Source organism: Hippocampus bargibanti, linkage group LG02 (assembly GCF_051943395.1).
Source record: "Hippocampus bargibanti isolate YZ-2025 linkage group LG02, ASM5194339v1, whole genome shotgun sequence".
In the NCBI taxonomy this organism is placed as follows: domain Eukaryota; kingdom Metazoa; phylum Chordata; class Actinopteri; order Syngnathiformes; family Syngnathidae; genus Hippocampus; species Hippocampus bargibanti.
The window spans coordinates 31464284-31482521 of record NC_142735.1 but is presented as its reverse complement, the minus strand read 5'-3'; the positions used below and the strand labels follow the sequence as shown (position 1 = coordinate 31482521).

Genomic DNA, 18238 nt, shown 5'->3' with positions numbered 1-18238 from the left:
GTAGCAGCCATGGGCGCCGGCAAAGAAAGCAAGCTGCTTTTCATGACAGACTCCTCGTCAGAAAGACGTTTCCTTGTGGACAGCGGATCGCAGGTGACCCTGCTGACACTCACAGCCGCTGGACAAGGCGGCCGGTGGATGGGGGCCTCCTCTGTGCGCAGCTAACGGCTCGCCCATCACCAACTTTGGTTCCAGGTCGGTGACTGTGTACTTCCACGAATGGGATTTTAAGTGGAATTTCATCGTAGCCTCAATCACAGTTCCGATAATCGTCACAGATTTTTTCATGCGCTCATGGACTACTTGTGGATGTTGCTAACCATCTCGTTCGCCACTTTTCCGTGTGAGGCTGGAGGGCTTGGACTGTTAACTCGTGCAAATTATTTAACGTTAGGTAATGCTTATGAACGTCTGCTGACTGATTTTACGTTGCTAACTACTCCCGTTTTCCCAATGCCGATACTAATCATGGGGTACAGCATTTCATTCTCACGGTTGGCCCCGCCCTTTTCTGCCCGCGATTGTTGACTCAACACTCCAAAATTTGCAATGACGAGAGGGGAGTTTGCTACTATGGAGCGCGTGGGCATTGTGAGGCGTTCTAACAGCCCGTGGGCCTCACCATTACACATGGTGCCCAAAAATTTTCGTTGGCTTAACAAAATAACCATGCGAGACGGTTACCTCATCTCATACATCCAAGATTTCTTCTGCACGTTTGGCCCGTACCACAATCTTTTCCAAAGTGGATTTAGTTCGTGGTTATCACCAGGATGTGCCAAAAACTGTGGTGATAACCCCTTTTGGCCTTTTTAAATTTCCCCGCATGCCATTTGGTCTGAAGGGGGTGGCACAGACCTTTCAAAGACTGATGGACTCTATCTGGCGAGGCCTCGATTTTGTGTTCGTCTATCTCAACGACATTCTAGTGGCCAGCCCTTCACCAGAGGAACAGCTGTCACACTTAACGATGGTTCTCAAGCGTCGTCGCAGTATGGTTAACCCTGTGAAGTGGCAATTCGGTCCGAGATCGATTTCTTGCAGGCAGTGGTGGATTTCCCCCACCCGGCCACAGTTCAGGCTCTGCAGTTTTTGGGCATGGTTAATTTTTAACCATCGGACAAGCATCCACTTTCCACCGTGTCATTTTTACTCTGTACCGCTGTCGGAGCTTTCTCTCTAGTCTCAAAATCTGATGTTCGTGTGCTTGTTCGAAGTGTGGCGGTTTCCTTTGTGTGTGCGCATAAAACCAACCACTCTGTCTTCTACAACGGATTTTAACCAATCATGGCCCTTTCAGCAGCTCCATATATTGGCCGAAACGCCGCTTGCGCGCCATCTTGTGCATTTTCTGGGCTGCTACATCGGAGTACAGACATTCACCGGTTTCATCGCATCGACTTCTTTAATCGATTGCAAACATTTATGCTTTCCTCTTCAGAACTATTTGAATCACATTCATAACTGGATGAGTAACAAGAAAGCATCTTTTCTGAATCTGAACTCCCCGAAGCCATTGTTTTGAGCAAGGCAGTTTGTGACCCAAAGTGATGTCATGAACAAGGGGGTGGGACTTTCTGAATCTCCCCAGTTTTTAGCTCATTTTCTGGCAGTTTTTGGATACTTTAAGTCATTTTTATTAGTGTTTTGCATTTGACTAAAAATATCAGCTTTGGGTATTTTAGATGCTATAAAACTTTTTCTGATGTCAGTTAGGAAACAAAAAAATGGTGTTGGTTGTACTTTAAGGGCCCCCAGCAATTTCATCAGGGTAATTTACTTATAATTGTTTGAGAGCAAACATTTGTTCTCGATCTCCAGTGCATTTCCGTATGCGTGAATTCTACACAGCTCTGTCCTTTTACAGTGATTAAAATCAGAGCAAGACAAGCCACAAGTGATGATGTTTATTCGACTATTTTTCTGCAAAAAAAAGATCCATAAGAAAAGGATAAATATCAAAAAAGCCTCCAGGAACAGAAATGTTGTTGAGTGAGTCAAAGAACCCCCTCGAGTCACGTGAATTTCACGACGACGACCACAAAGATAAAAAAAATGATGGCCTCCGTTTCCCAGCTGACCTATCAGAAGGCCCCAGAAAACGTTGCTCCACATAGGGAAGGCTCTTGCTCGGGTAGCCTCGGTGGACCACTTGGGGCGGGCATCGTGTGAATGTGGACAACACCGCGGGTCCCGTCCACCACATGCGGCCGGAAATTCAGCCTTTGAATTCGGACATGCAGCCAGTGTCGCAGGCCACAAAGTGAACAACGTTAACTTCAACAGGTGGACTTTGGGCACTTTCTGCTCGCTTGTCAATGTAGTCAACAATCCTGACGTCCAATCCCATGTAGACTCCGTTGGTGTTTGTCTCGGTGTTTGTTTTCCGACCACCACTGAGCGTCGTCTCGGTGGAGTGACGAAAACACTTTGAAGTTGAACTCTTGAACGTGAAAACGTGAGCGGCTCCCGGAGGAAGACTTATTTTTTGCATCAAAAGTAGAGTTGGGATCCCTCCCCCCCACCCCGACAACGTCATCCTCAGTGTCATCAGCCAGGTAAAGGTGAAAAATCATCCTGTCCCCCCCTTACCAAACCATCTTTAAAGGACAACCGACACCATTTTTTTTGTTTCCTCACTAACATCAGAAAAAGGTTTTGTAGCATCTAAAATACCCAAAACACGCAGGCTGATATTTTTAGTCAAATGCAAAACACCAATAAAAATGACTTAGTGTCCCAAAACTGCCACAAAATGAGCTCGGAACTAGGCAGATTCAGAAAGTCCCACCCTCTTGTTCGTGATGTCACTATTGATCACACACTGCCTTCCTCCAGAATTAAAACAATGGCTTCAGAGAGTTCAGATTCGGAGAAGATGCTTTCTTGTTACTCATCCAGTTATGAATATGATTCAAATAGTTCTGAAGAGGAAAGCATAAATGTTCGCAATCAATTAAAGAAGTCCTTCCGTATCAATTTCAGACGTGAGGACTCCAATGTAGCGTCCCAGAAAATGCACAAGTCCGCTGGGATTTGTGTCAATGTACACCTTCTTTATGCGTGTTACCGCAATTGGCTGCGACACACACAACGATTCACTATCACATTATGTAGTTTTCCTTCTAATTTCATGATCAACACAGTGTTTTCAGATGAAAAAAAGTACCGAAAATGCATTGTGTGTCGCTTTCTCAGTCAGGGGCGTTCCCTCTGTGACGTCACTTATGGAATTGTCATCAACTCGAAAACAAGACTGCTTGAATATTCAGTGTAAGTCTTAAAACATAAAATATAGCGATATGCAGTGGAATGTTTGTAAAATGCGCTCAGTAGAAGTCATTTGAAGTGATTTTCCAAATTATAGACGCAACTTGTCCGGAGGTGTCGGTTGTCCTTTAAAGTGACGAGAGTCAGTCTTACAATAAAATACAGAAATAAAATATCAAAACAAAAACAAAGGAGCAGTGCTTTCATATAAAGTGCTTGTTATGTCATCTTATTGTTATTAAAATATCATTTTCCTGGAGTGAAAAGATAGTAAACAAGTTACACGTTGCTAAAAAATAAATCTTTTCTTTCAACGAGTCCCACTGGATGCCTTTTCCACTCATCAAGCCAAACTGGTCCTGGCGGGAGCCTGAAAAGGCAAACGACAGTCTCATGGTTAAAAAGTGAGCCTTTGGCTAATTGCGGACGAGCTAGCGGCTACGTGGCTCACCGTCAGGCGTCATGGTGATGATGATAGTGATGAGGATAATGTCGTGATGGAAAACCACAAAAGAAACTGATGATGAAAAGGGAATGGGGCAGCAGCCAGACCAGGTGGATTTTCTGATACCAGCCACGGATACTTAAGGCAAATTGGAGACCCTTTGTTTTGCTTTTGTTGCCCCACGCACCCCCACCCCATTCTCCTCAGTAGCTTGCGCTACATGTCGGCGGTTTGACACACAACGGATCATCCCGTGAGTGAGCAACAAAGTCATTGCATTTATCCAAAATGTTTGTATCAACAGTACAGGCGGTGTCGGTATGACTGAGTACTCAAGAGTGAACACCCACTTTCGGACAAAAAACTGGTATCGGATAACCCCCATTAATGATGGCGGTGGCGACGATGATGACGATGAGGGTGAATATTAGGCTGACAATGAGGTGAACGTCGCCTTTAGCATGTGCGCTTTACAATCGCCGCTTGCACTCGGTGCAGTCGGTGGACTGTGATTAGCGGGCGGAGCCACGTGGTGCAGGAGGGGCGGAGCTGGCGGCTGCGCCCAGCAGCCGTCCGAAGAGGAAAAGTGTGGAAGTGGGCAAATAGACGCAAAGGAAAAGGAAGACATCGTGGCTGAGGCACAGCAGGAAGTCGGCGTGCGGGGTCAGCGTGCAGTCCAGGAAGACGGCCGCCAGCAGGTAGTAGACCTGGAACTCCTCCAGCTCCTCCCACTCCACGCACACACCGACGCCGGCCCCACCCACTGCACTCCCTTCCACACTCACCATGGGTTTCATCTCCGCCACCTCCGATGGCGCATCCTTAACTCGGTTGCGGCCCCGGTCGGCCGCCCGCTCCGTGCGGCGGCTGCGGTCCACAAGCTCCTGCACGCACCGGTGGACGACCGGTATTGGAATGGCACCTACCTCTTGTGGTTCAAAAGTTAGTACAGTGATACCTCCGTTTACGAACCCCTTGGCTTATGAAGTTTTTGGTTTACGAAAGTTAAATTTATGAACATTTTACCTCGGCATACAAACTATTTTTTGGGATACACACGGAGCGCCACAATGAGTGATGTGTCGTTCGCGAACGAGCCCGTTCTCCTAACAAGAAAATGGCAGCTGCCTCCCTGTCTCCAGTCTTCGGTTAAGCCACATGATTGATCAAGAAGCAGCAGTGAGGAGAGGGGGGGTGTTTACAGACAGAGAGAGAGTGAGGCCGTTCTCCAAAAAAGAAAATGGCAGCCGACTTTTTTTGTGTGTCCTCTTTTCCCCGCCCCCAGTCTTTGGTTAAAGCCACGTAATTGGTCAAGAACGCAGCAGTGAGGGGAAGGCGGGGTTAAATATTAAAGAGACAGGCAAACAACAGAGAGACAGTGGATAGAAAACGGCAAAATTTTGATTTGTTTCAACTTTGATAGTTCAAAGGCAGAGTGTAGACTGCAAGGTTAAAATTCCCATCAATCAGGCTCCACGAATAACCCGCACAAGCCATTTGTACAATTGATGGAAAAAGCTATCAACCCAGCTCAACAGAACATAATTGATGAGGAACTAGATAAAATTATCGCCGATTATCACCTATCACCTGGAAGTTCGTCATCCATTGATGATTTCAAGGCTAGCCACAGACAGTTCAAGAACTTTAAGCGTCGTACAGGGATTTATAGTGTCCTTCGTCATGGTGGTGCAGCCAGTTCTGACGATAAAGCTGCCAAAACTTACAAGGAATCATTCATCAATATCATTCAACAGTAGCCAAAATGGAACTGTATAGTGCCACTTAGCAGTTTTTTTGACGACGATACTAGTGCAGCGTGTTCTACCGGAAACAAATTCCTTGTGTGTTCTACATACTTGGCAATAAAGATGATTCTGATTCTGATTCTGAATATGGTGAAAGAAGAAGGCTACATTCCTCATCAAGTGCTTCATGCTGATGAAACCGGCCACTCAAAGTCAAAGTCAAAAGTCAAAGTCAGTTTTATTGTCAAATATGCTAATATGCATGACATACAGCACCGATGAAATTGCTGTCCTCTCGGACCCAGCATACAAGGCATTTATAATGACTTTAACAAACGTAATAAACATGAAAACGCCAATTTGCCGGGAGAGGGTAGCCGCTGCGTGTTCACGCGCCGCCATCTTGGGAAAAAATAAATAAATAATTAAAAAAAATTCCAAACATTCCATTCCATCAAGCAATCAACGACCACCACAAAGGTAAATAAAACGACTTTATGATACAATACAGTTTATTTCTTTAATTATAATATCATACCACATAGATTTAAAAATCAAATGAGGTATATTTTGTGTCGTTTTAAGACTTTATGGGGACCTGGGAACGGATTATTCTCATTTTGATGGTTTCCTATGGGAAATTATTTTTTGGGATACACACTTTTCGCTTTACACACGCTGTCTGGGAACCAATTAGGTGCATAAGCCAAGGTATCACTGTACCCCCACCGCCCCACTCCGCCGCCTGTTTGCGCGGCACTCACCATGAGAGCCTTGTCCATGAAGAATTCCTTTCCCGGCGTGCCGTCATTGTACTTCGTATCGATGGCGAAGCAGAGGAAGAGCACGTCCACCACCATCTCAAAGACAGACAAGAAGCAGTGCGCCACCAGGAAGGCGAAGAGGCAGACGATTACCAGAGGCAGCAGCCACTCGGCGTAATCCCGCCGGGCATTGAGCAGCAGGACGCCGGCGAAGGCTGTGGTGGTGACGATGAGGACCTGCCGGAAGAGGAGGCGGAGCTTTGCTGCCGGAAGACCCTTCGCCCCACCTCACGGCGCTCACCTTCCCCAGGAAGAGCACAAAGTCCCCCACGGCGTTGACGGTGGCCACTCGCAGGGCGTTCTCCATCAAGAGGACAAAGGCGTCTTGCGCCGACGTGCAGAACCCCGTGCTGTTCACGGCCGTGGCCGCATACGCGTTCTGCCGGCCCCCCGCGCACCATGTGAGAAGAAGACGGTGACGGCGCCTGTCAAGTCGATGAAAAGGCAGAGCAAGTCACCTGGTTGAGATAGTTGAGGCACTTCTCCAAACACCACAAGCAGCAGATGCACGACTTGAGCGCGCAGCGGGCGCAGGCGTTCTCCTGAAACACAGAGTGCTCTCATGAGTCAGAGGGCGGCGGGGCTCGCGGGGCTCGCCGGGCTCGCCGAGGTGGCCACCGCCGCAGCCTTACCTTTCCTTTGAGCTGCTTGTGGATGTAGATGAGCATCAGTCTGGGGACCTTGACTAGCGTGATGATGAAGGAGCCTTTGGCCACCGTGCCCACATGATACCTCAGCAGCCGCAAAGCCGCCTGCATGATGGGCCACGCCGGAAGTAGTTTCTTGTCTCTGCAAAGTTGCCGGCAAGGCAAGATAGTAGGAAGGAGCGTCAGCGCAGAGCGCCGATGCATTTGTGAAACTGTCGCGCCTTGGAATTGAAGCGGATTCATGTGGGAGAGTAGATGTGAGACAATCTCTTTTCGTCAATGGATGCTACAGCTGGTGTTTGCTTTCAACATTGAGCTTGTAGTAGACGTGCACATTCCACCATAACGTCCCTGATCCACTGATGAAAAGGATGCATGGCTTGAGAAGCCCGCGATAAGAAGAAAGGAGTGTCAGCGCAGAGCGCCGATGCGTATGTGGAACTGTCACGGCTTGGAATTGAAGCGGATTTATGTGGGACAGGAGATGTCAGACAATCTCTTTTGGTCAATGGATGCTACAGCTTTGTGTTTGCTTTTAACATTTAGCTTGGAGTAAAACGTGCACATTCCACCATGACGTCCCTGATCCACTGATGAAAAGGATGCTTCGATCCTCTCCTCTTTCATTTAGAACTGCTTTATATCATCACAAAGAGGTTTCTATCTATTTGATTTACTTCCGAGTTGAGTTAACGCTGGCGTGTGTGGCTGCCGCTGCTGGCTATCTAGCTAGCTATCTAATAGCAATCTATTCGCTATTTATTAGCTAGCTAGCTTTCTATTTGAGTTACTTCCAGGTTGAGTTAACGCTGGCGCGTGTGGCTGCCGCTGCTGGCCATTAGCTGTTTAGCTGACTGGCTGTTGGCTTTCTAGCTAGCTAGCTAGATAGCTAATAGATAGCTATCTAATAGGAATCTATTAGCTAGCTTTATATCTATTTGAGTTACTTTTGGGTTGAGTGAACGCTGGTGCGTGTGGCTGTCGCTGCTCACCCACAGAGAAAACTATCCTGTGACTGTCAAGTGACCTTGAGAGTTTTGAAAGGCGCTTATAAATGAAATGTATTATTATTATTATTATTATCATTATTATTATTGTATTATGGCTGCCATCCCCCCCTATTTTATTTGTGGGCGGCGTCCACCGACCGCCGCAAGCACTTGCGTCAGCTTGGATTTGGAATGCGTTCATCAAGTGCCGCTGTCCCAAGTGATTGAGCCCCGCAACGATCGATCACCTGCACCCCATGATCGCCAATGCCAAATTGAAAAGTCTTCCTTGCGACACATGTTCCGCCACACGGCGTCTAGCAAGATAACCGCATCGGATGAGCTCGCCGTTTCACGCCAGGTGCGGTGCCTTGACTGACCTGGTGAAGTAGTAGGTGACAACGGCGCCTGCCACTGTCATCTGCTGGCAAGCCAGGATGAACTCGGTGATCCACAGTAGGCCCAGGGCATGAAACCACGTCAGGTACTCCAGGCGGCCCGTCAGACAGAACTCGGTCATCCCCGCCTCCTCGTTGCGCACGGCCTCCCCTAGGAGATCAAAGCGAGCTGGGGCTAGTTGAAGGCCAAGCGTCGACTGACACTTCCTCCATTCGCCCGGATGGGGGTCGCTCCAGGCCCCGCCCTTCTCAAGGTGACAGCTCGCTGCCTGCAAGCGACCCTCCTCACCCCAAGGTGAAATGCCATCGCCGTGACAACAACGTCGCTCGTTTGGCAGAAAGCCAAAAACTCCCTCCCAGCCCTGCCACACCTGCCCCTTCCCACTGCCACACTCACCGAACTCTGAGTACACGCTACACGCTGTACTATCATCCAGTACTCTATTTTATTATTTTTTTCTGCAAGACCTCACGTCAACCTTTTTTTGTGTTTGTTTTTGCATTACTACACTACGTCACTTTACATACGACACTACCTCACTTTACATACGACACTACCTCACATTCAGAAATTACATGTATTGCCTGTTGTCAATTGTCTGCCTTTTTTAGCCACATCATAAGTGCCTTGCACGCTGGGTCCGAGAGGACGTTAATTTAATATCTGCCGTATGTCATGCATATTAGCATATTTGACAATAAAGCTGACTTGGACTTTGAAAAAAAGCCCAAAACTAGAGTTTGCCGCAAATTCATTCAAATCTTTCTGAGGACTATTGTACCCTTGAAAGGAAAGCTAGGGAATCCCGCCAAGTAAAGTTGTGCTCTTCTGAGAAAGGTCACATTTTGCCACAATGTCTTGGCAGAAATACAACTTGAGCTTCTACTTTTACAATTGTCAGATATTTTTCAATTCCAGACGTGGAGCTTTTGTTACTGTATACAGTGATACTTTGGCTTACAAACTTAATTGGTGTGTAAGGCGAAAAGTGTGTATCCCCAAAAATAATTTCCCATAGGAAACCATTAAAATGAGAATAATCTGTTCCCAGGTCCCCATAAAACATAATTTTCTACTTTCTAATTTTCAAAGCCTTAAAACTACACAAAATATACCTTATTTTATGTATAAAAATGTGCTATGGTAATGATAATAAATGTGCTATGGTATTATAATTAAAGAAATAAACTGTACTGTATAATAAAGTCATTTTATTTACCTTTGTGATGGTTGTTGATGGCTTGATGGTATGGAGTGGCCGGTTTCATCAGCATTAAACACTTGATGAGGAACATAGCCTTCTTCTTTCACCATCTTGAGGAATGATCCCTTGTAGGTGCTTTCTCTGCCATAATTTTACCTTGTTCCTCATCAATTGTGTTCTGTTTAGCTGGGTTGATAGCTTTTGGCTTGTGTGGGTTATTTGTGGAGTCTGATTGATGGAAATTTTAACCTTGCAGTCTACACTCTGCCTTTGATCTATCAAAGTTGAAATGAGTCAAAATTTTGCCGTTTCCTATCCACTGTCTCTCTGTTGTCTGCCTGTCTCTTTAATGTTTAAACCACCTCCCCTCACTGCTGCGTTCTTGACCAATCACATGGCTTTAACCGAAGACTGGGGGCGGGGGATAGACGGCAAAAAAACTACTTGGCTGCCATTTTTTTTATGGAGAATGGCCTCCCTCGCTCTGTCTGTAACCCCCCCTCACTGCTGTGTTCTTGACCAATCACGTGCAGATTTAAGACTGGGAGCGGGAAATAGAGAACAACAAAAAAGTCCGCTCCCATTTCATTGTTAGGAGAACGTGCTCGTTTGCCAACGACACATTACTCATTTGGCGCTCCGTGTGTATCACGAAAAATAGTTCGTATGCCAAGGTAAAATTTTCATAAATGTGACGTTCGTAAACCGAAAAGTTCGTAAGCCAAGGGGTCCGTAAACCGAGGTATCAGTGTACAAGCTTTGTCAGAGATTTTTCGATTCCAGACGTGGAGCTCTAATTATATAGATTTATCATGAGCCCGATCACACGACATTGACTCAAGTATCTCTAAAACGGCGACCAAAAGTACCCCTTTGGAGTGTGAAACGGCATACGTAACTCCCGAAACCCGAGCAGGCTTGTTTCCACATTCCGGCGAGAGTTTTGCCCTTACCGCTGGTTCCAAGGAAGAGCAGGACCAGGATCCAATAGACCCAGAAGAGGAGCAGCACGAGGAAGGTAACAAAGGGCTGTAGCACCAGCAGCGGCAGGTGAATGAAAACCTTTCCAGCCACGTGGAACAGGGCGATGGCCAGCGCCACGCGCTTCCGCATGAACAGCATCAGCAGGAGCAGGATCACCTGAGCGCGATGATCAAGCGGCGACATTAGAGGGCCCGGAAAGGGGATTTTGTAGACGGCTGGTGTACCGTGAAGACGGAGGCGGCAATGGCGTAGACCAGCAGAGTTTGGTCATCGTCCTCTCGGCCCGCCTCGGTGTCACCGTCTTTTTTGCGCAGGCGGGTGTCCACGTAGAACCACCACAAGATGCCGGTACTCGCTGAGAGCAGACAGCCGTTACGAAGACGCTCGGATGTGGAAAAATACAGTCGGCGGTGGGGCACGGGCGGTAAGAGCTCACCGAGAGACCCAAGCACCGCCACTGAGGTGAGGATCCACACCAGGACCGCTGAGATGTACCGAATGATCATCGTCAGCGCCATCGACAAGACTGCCGCATACCACAAACAGTGTCAGGCGTTGGACCCCGCCTGGCGGTCTTTCCAAACCAGTCAAAGGCTTAAAGGACAACCCACACCTCCGGACAAGTTGTGTCCATAATTTGTAAAATCACTTCAAATGACTTCTACTGAGCGCATTTTACGAAGATTCCACCGCAAATAGCTATATTTTACGTTTTAAGACTCGCGCTGAATATTCAGGAAGTCTTGTTGTGGAATTGATGACAATCCCCGAAGTGACGTCACGGAGGGACCGCCCGAGAAAGCGACACACAATGCATTTTGGGTACTTTTTTTCGTCTGAAAACACAGTGTTGATAGCCAAATTAGAAGGAAAACGAGATAAATAATACAATGGTGAATCGTTCTGTGTCGCAGCCAATTGCGGTAACACGCATAAAGAAGGTGTAAGTTGACACAAATTCCCAGCGGACAAATCAGCCCATTTCCAACGTAGCTTGTGCGCCAACTTGTGCATTTTCTGGGCGCTACATTGGAGTCCAGACGGCTCGAATTGATACTGAAGGACTTCTTTAATCGATTGCAAACATTTATGCTTTCCTCTTCAGAACTACTCTACTATTGAATCATATTCATAACTGGATGAGTAACAAAAATGCATTGATGGGTTCAAAGTGATCGTTCGTTCCTGGTTGATCGCTCTTCAGGGTGTTAGAAGTGGATTGGTATTTAACTATTGTAATAAAATTCAGAACTGGATGAGGTAACAAAAAAGTATCTTCTCCAAATCTGGACTCTCTGAAGCCATTGTTTTGATTTTGGAGCAAGGCAGTGTGTGACCGATAGTGACATCACAAACAAGGGGGCGGGACTTTCTGAATCCGCCCAGATTCGAGCTCATTTTGTGGCAATTTTGGGACACATGAAGTCATTTTTATTGGTGTTTTGCATTTGACTAAAAATATCAGCCTGCTCGTTTTGGGTATTTAAGATGCTATAAAACGTTTTTCTGATGTCAGTTAGGAAACAAAGAAATGGTGTCGGTTGTCCTTTATACATCAATTTGAAGTGGAGAGACGGCAGGTGACAGTGACAAGAGGGGCTGCCGACTGACCCAGCGCCAGAAGGCAAAGTCCCACGATGACTTCTTTGCTCGCTGCCACGCCGGCAATGACGCGATGCAGGAAGGAGTCGTCGCCCACGAAGGTCACCACGGCCTTAGCGAACTTGGAGTAGCAGGAGATGTCAACGGGCGTGCAGCGATTGAAGAGCGGCAGAGGCTTGCTAGGCACACGCAGAGCAGTGCCGGCTGGTGAGAGGAGACGGGAAGCCCCTTTGTGTTGGAATTGGCCTTTGGCTTACCTGGGTGGCACTGGCAACTTGGGACATTTGCTGAAGCGGTCGGGCAGGCTGGGGTACTTGTGACTGGCCAGCTCGTAGGAGCACAACTCGGAACCTGAAATACACACCAGTAGGCTTTTCATCATGGTGGCTGTCTTGATCGCCACCCCCATCCCCCCTCCATTTGATGACGTCCCGCCCGCCACGCAGCGCAGCGCATGCCGCTGCAATCAGGCTGCCCTGCAGATTCGAAGGTTGTGAGCGCAAATCTGACCCGAACCTCCAAACATGTCATCCGGAGAAACCAGCTCAGCCCCAGGCTGGAAAAGCCCACCCGAAATGGTCCTTCGGTTGGGAGCGTGAGCGCCAATGGTCGTTCGCCAAAGGGAGCCTGGTGATTGGCAGGCAAGCATGTGGCCCGCCTACCGCCCTCGCCATCAAATTCTATCTATCAATGAACAGTTAAAGGACAACCGACGTCTTCGGACACAAGTTGTGTTCATAATTTGTAAAATGGCTTCAAATGACTTCTAGTGAGCGTATTTTAATAAGATTCCACCGCATATTGCTATATTTTACGTTTTAAGACTCGCGCTGAATATTCAGCAAGTCTTGTTTTTGAGTTGGTGACGAGTCCGTACGTGACGTCACTAAAGGTACGTCCCTGACCAAAAAAAGACGCATTGTAGCGGTCCTTCCATCACGTCAATGTATTTTGCCGTACTTGTTTGGTCTGGGGACCTCGTGTTGCACCCAAAAGCCGCCAGAAGAGGGCGTCCAAGCTCCATATAAGGAATTTATCAGCCTGTGGAAACGGAGGCGGCCACAGGAGGTCGCAATTTTATGCCTCTTTTTCGATGAGACATTTCCCCTCAATGTTGCCTCATAATGGCACGGAATAAATTCTTTAATCGATTTCAAACATGTATGCTTTCCTCTTCAGAACTATTTGAATCATATTCATAACTGGATGTGTAACAAGAAAGCATATTCTCCGAATCTGAAGCCATTGTTTTGATTCTCCAGCAATGCAAGACGTCTTGGCGTGATGTCACGAACTGGGGGCGGGACTTTCTGAAAATGCCCAATTCGCAGCTCAATTTTTTGCAGATTTTGGACACTAAGTCATTTTTATTGGTGTTTTGCATTTGAATAAAAATATCATACTGCGTGTTTTGGGTATTTTAGATGCTATAAAACGTTTTTCTGATGTCAGTTAAGAAACAAAAAAGTGACGTCGGTTGTTCTTTAAAGGACAACCGACACCAATGTTCCCACTAAGCTGCGCGCGTGCGCAATCGCCCACTGCTTGCACAGACTCAGCGTACAAGAACATCTATGCAGCGCACAAAATAAAATAAAACAGAAACGCATTACATAATATCTAATCTTAGAACTGATATTATAATTAGCAGTTTTTTTGACGACGATACTTGTGCAGCGTGTTCTACCGGAAACAAATTACTTGTGTGTTCTACATACTTAGCAATAAAGATGATTCTGATTCTGATTCTGATTTAGTTAATTGTTTGTACCATTTTGCAATGTACCTCAATGAGTGACAGGTGTCCAGCCAATAATGCCGTACAGTTCACATACGCCACGCAGCCAATCGCAGCAGAACGGCGCGAATGTGCCCTGTTCATACGCGCCGTTCAGGTTAGCTAGCTAACAACAGTGCAGCGGAGTTAAGAGACGCAGCTGCTAACCCCTTATCATGGCGAAACGAACGGGCAGCGACGCATCCACTCATCAAGCCAAAGTAAAAAAGAAATGTGGTTCTTTTAAGATGGAATGGCTGTCGGAGTATGTGAAAATAGAAGAACAACCGGTGAAACTGAGTGAGATTTTTTTCCTTTTCGAGTGAGAAAGGTTTACTCAGGAAAACATGTTGCTGTTACACATCTGATGTTGCTCACAGTGGTCCTCAGTGTGCTCTGGGAGCTTGTGTGTCTGCTCAGACACATGAAAAATTAGAGGGAACATTGACCAACACCATTTTTTGTTTCCTAATTGACATCAGAAAAACGTTTTATAGCATCTAAACTACCCAAAACATGCAGGCTGATGTTTTTAGTCAAATGCAAAACACCAATAACAATGACTTAAAGTCCCAAAACTGCCACAAAATGAGCTCGGAACTGGGCCGATTCATAAAGTCCCGGCCCCTTGATCATGACGTCACTATTGTCACACACTGCCATGCTCCAGAATCAAAACAATGGCTTCAGAGAGTTCAGATTCGGAGAAGATGCTGTTGGGGTAATTCGCTATACGAACATCTTTAAACATCTTTTTGCATCGTTTTGTTTTTTTTGGACTTCCTGATACGTCATATCCTTCCTGCCTTTACATGATGTCACATCCTATTATGTCACATCCTGTCCGTCTTATATGAATGCTCTCCCAGCGCGTCTATCTTGTTTCCTCTCTGTCTCCCCTCAACTGACTTCACAACGTCGCTGCTGTCTACAAGATTAAAATAACTTATTCTGTTCAATACCTGGCTTCCTGCTGATTTCACCATCCCACTCCTAACACTCTGAAGAGCGATGAACCAGGAACGAACTATCACTTTTAACCCATCAATGCTTTCTTGTTACTCATCCTGTTATGAATATGATTCAATAGTAGAATAGTTCTGAAGAGGAAAGCATAAATGTTTGCAATCGATTAAAGAAGTCCTTCCATATCAGTTTGAGCCGTCTGGACTCCAATGTAGCGCCCAGAAAATGCACAAGATGGCGCACAAGGTCTGTTGGAAATGGGCTGATTTGTCCGCTGGGAATTTGTGTTAACTTACACCTTCTTTATGCGTGTTGCCACAATTGGCTGCGACACACAGCGATTCACCATTGCGTTATTTATGTAGTTTTCCTTCTAATTTCGCCATCAACACGGTGTTTTCAGACGAAAAAAAGTACCCAAAATGCATTGTGTGTCGCTTTCTCGGTCACGGGCGTTCCCTCCGTGATGTCACTTAGGGCATCGTCATCAACTCGAAAACAAGACTTCCTGAATATTCAGCATGAGTCTTAAAAGGTAAAATATAGCTATATGCGGTGGAATGTTTGTCAAATGCGCTCAGTGGAAGTCATTTGAAGTGATTTTACAAATTATGGACACAACTTGTCCGGAGGTGTCGGTTGTCCTTTAAGGGTAAATCGCTTTACTTTAACACAAGAGCAGAGAATCATCGCCATTAAGTCAACCAAGTCACCTGTTTCTTGGCAGTTTCATCAAGAAAACACCGGACCGTCTGCGTGCGAGTGGGTTGCTCTCACCATTCAGCGTGGCAAAGGTCATGAGGTCATGGTACGTGTGGAGGAGGCGTGGAGGGCAGAGGGCCACGCAGAGCGCCACCGACTTCATCTTTCTCTGAACGATGTCGATGTTGCAAGGATCCAAGAAGAAGACGAACCTGAGAGGACAGGGCAAGACGTGAGTCACCACGATGGCGTCCAACGCGGAGCAAGCGAGCGGGCGGGCGCTGACTTCCTGTCGGTGTGGTCCAGGCCGCTGAGCCGGACACCGTCCAGGGGCGGGTTCCGCCGTCCGCAAGTGTTGCCGTAGCTGTCGTAGCCCAAGACCAGGCGGGCTGCGCCCCCCGACACCACAGTGAAGGCGCACACGCTGCCCTGAGGGACACCCACCACAACACTTTCTATTTGTGCTGGGTCAGGCGTGTTGAAATCCTCGTCAGGGATGGACCACCACATTTATTTATTTAGCTGTTTGTTGTTTGTTCTTGTCTGTGGCTCAGATGGACAAATTCTTGTGAATTCCAGATACAGTGATACCTCGGTTTACAAACTTTTCGGTTTACAAACATTACATTTATGAAAATTTTACCTTGGCATACGAACTATTTTTCGGGATACACACGGAGCGCCACAATGAGTGATGTGTCGTTCACGAACGAGCCTGTTTTCCTAACAAGAAAATGGCAGCCGACTGTTTTTGTCCTCTATTCCCCGCCCCGAGTCTTCGGTTAAAGCCACGTGATTGGTCAAGAACGCAACAGTGAGGGGAGGTGGTTTAAACATTAAAGATACAAGCAGACGACAGAGAGAGAGTGACAAAATGGATAGAAAAGTGAAATTTGGACTTGTTTCAACTTTGATAGTTCAAAGGCAGAGTGTAGACGGCAAGGTTAAAATTGCCATCAATCAGGATCCACAAATTACCCGCACAAGCCATCTGTACACTTGATGCAAAAAGCTATCAACCCAGCTAAACAGAACACAATTGATGAGGAACAAGGTAAAATTATCGCAGAGAAAGCACTTCCATTCCTCAAGATGGTGAAAGAAGGAGGCTACGTTCCTCATCAAGTGTTTAATGGTGTTGAAACCGGCCACTCCATTCCATCAAGCCATCAACGACCATCACAAAGGTCAATAAAACGACATTATTATACAGTATAGTTTATTTCTTTAACTAAAATACCATTGCACATTTATTATACATGAAATATTAGTATATTTTGTGTAGTTTTAAGGCTTAGAAAATTAGAAAGTAGAAAATTATGTTTTATGGGTACCTGGGAACGGATTATTCTCATTTTAATGGTTTCCTATGGGAAATATTTTTAGGATACACACTTTTCACCTGACACACTGTCTGGGAACAAATTAAGTTTGTAAGCCAAGGTATCACGGTCTTGATTTCAAGCCGCTTGCGGCCTTTGGAAAGTTTTGAATATGGTGTCGCTGCACCCTCCAGTGGACAAAAATTAGCTTGACAAGGCCAACAGAGAACGTGCGGGTTCTTTCGAGATATGGACTCCCGGAGTTTGACACCCGTTCCAGGTTAGCATGATGTGATGAGTTTGAGGAAGAGGATGAGGAGGACTGTTACCATGCCAACACAGAAGATGATGAAGAGAAGGAACCAAGGCAGGTCGGTGCAGGTTCGCTCTTCCAGTGGTCTCCATTCTCTCTTTGTCCTCTGCAGCACACACACATACACACACACACACACACACACACACACATACACACGCACACACACACACACACACGCGCGCACATGCACAGAGGCGCGCCGTTAGGAGGCCGAATGACCGTGCGGCTAATCGGATCAAAAGCGGCCATCAGTACTATTGTTGGATTATGGGATGGATTTGCTCGATGTTGTGGACCTCGACCGTGCAGAAGCAGAACCGCGCATGCCGAACCGGGCCGAGCTCACCTCCGCGCTCCCGCAGCATCCCATCTCATCCCCAGTGTGGGGGTGAACGTCCGCGCGCTGTGACGGGGCTCGAACCGAGCAGCACCAACGGCTGGTGGGTGGGCTGGGGCGGTGCTGCGTTGGGTAGGGCTAGGGTGGGGGGGGGGGCAGGCAGGCGGCGGCGGCCGAGCGTTATCCGACCCGCATGAAAGGTCGAAGTCGGAAGCGGAAGCGAGTGCAATCCGGGGCGATGGCCGCCGTCCGTCGCTGCCTGCCCGGTCGGTCGTCCGAACGTCAGAATGTCGGTCGCCTCCTCACTTCCTGGTGGGATGTCAGCGCAGCGGCCATTCGTGTCATTGCGCATGCGCGCTTCCTCGACTACAACGAAGTCCGCTCGGGCCCCTGCCGACGCAGTACCCAACGTCGCCACCGGGCGACTCCACACGCGCGCCAAGACGCCCGCTGAACCTGGGAACGGCGGGCGTCATTACTTCTGTGAAGGGATTTGAGTGACGTCACCACGGAGACTGAGTCCACATTGGAGAATGTCATCATCGTGGCGTCGGCTACCGACCGATGAATGGCAAGTTTGTTGCAGGCGGCTCGATTTTGTCATCGTGTGTGACTGCAGGGCTAAACAATCGCCTCCAAGTCAGGGGAAGATCAACATGGATCTCTTTCTAAAATCACCTTCCCATTTGCAAGCTATCCCTTCTCA

General features: G+C 47.2%; 1 protein-coding gene across 5 annotated transcripts; it reads right to left on the bottom strand.

Annotated features, from left to right (window-relative positions):
- Positions 1-1892: 1892 nt before the first annotated feature.
- slc44a1b (solute carrier family 44 member 1b) lies at positions 1893-18238 on the bottom strand. Of its 5 annotated transcripts, none has more exons than XR_016114302.1 (16): positions 17542-18236; positions 17209-17298; positions 15844-15986; positions 15633-15769; positions 12370-12463; positions 12122-12291; positions 10947-11036; positions 10735-10865; positions 10480-10666; positions 8304-8472; positions 6920-7076; positions 6746-6829; positions 6529-6666; positions 6228-6464; positions 3722-4599; positions 1893-3640 (listed from the first exon to the last, which is right to left on the bottom strand). XR_016114302.1 is itself a non-coding variant. In XM_088990998.1 (16 exons), the coding sequence occupies exons 1-16, from the start codon at positions 17563-17565 to the stop codon at positions 4228-4230; spliced, it is 2121 nt and encodes a 706-aa protein (XP_088847124.1). In that variant the 5' UTR covers positions 17566-18238; the 3' UTR covers positions 1893-4227. The 5 variants fall into 5 exon arrangements, 4 of the variants coding, with proteins under 4 accessions (XP_088847124.1, XP_088847125.1, XP_088847122.1 ...); XM_088990998.1 differs by having other exon boundaries at positions 1893-4599; positions 6228-6278; positions 6381-6464; positions 17542-18238; XM_088990999.1 differs by having other exon boundaries at positions 4501-4599; positions 17542-18234.

Coding starts and splice junctions, on each gene's coding strand:
- slc44a1b (XM_088990996.1), bottom strand. CDS start 17,565: ATGGGATGCTGCGGGAGCGCGGAG. Junction 6,667..6,745: donor GCCTCAACTATCTCAACCAG/GTGACTTGCTCT, acceptor GGGGGCCGGCAG/AACGCGTATGCGGCCACGGC. Junction 6,465..6,528: donor TTGTGCTCTTCCTGGGGAAG/GTGAGCGCCGTG, acceptor CTCTTCCGGCAG/GTCCTCATCGTCACCACCAC.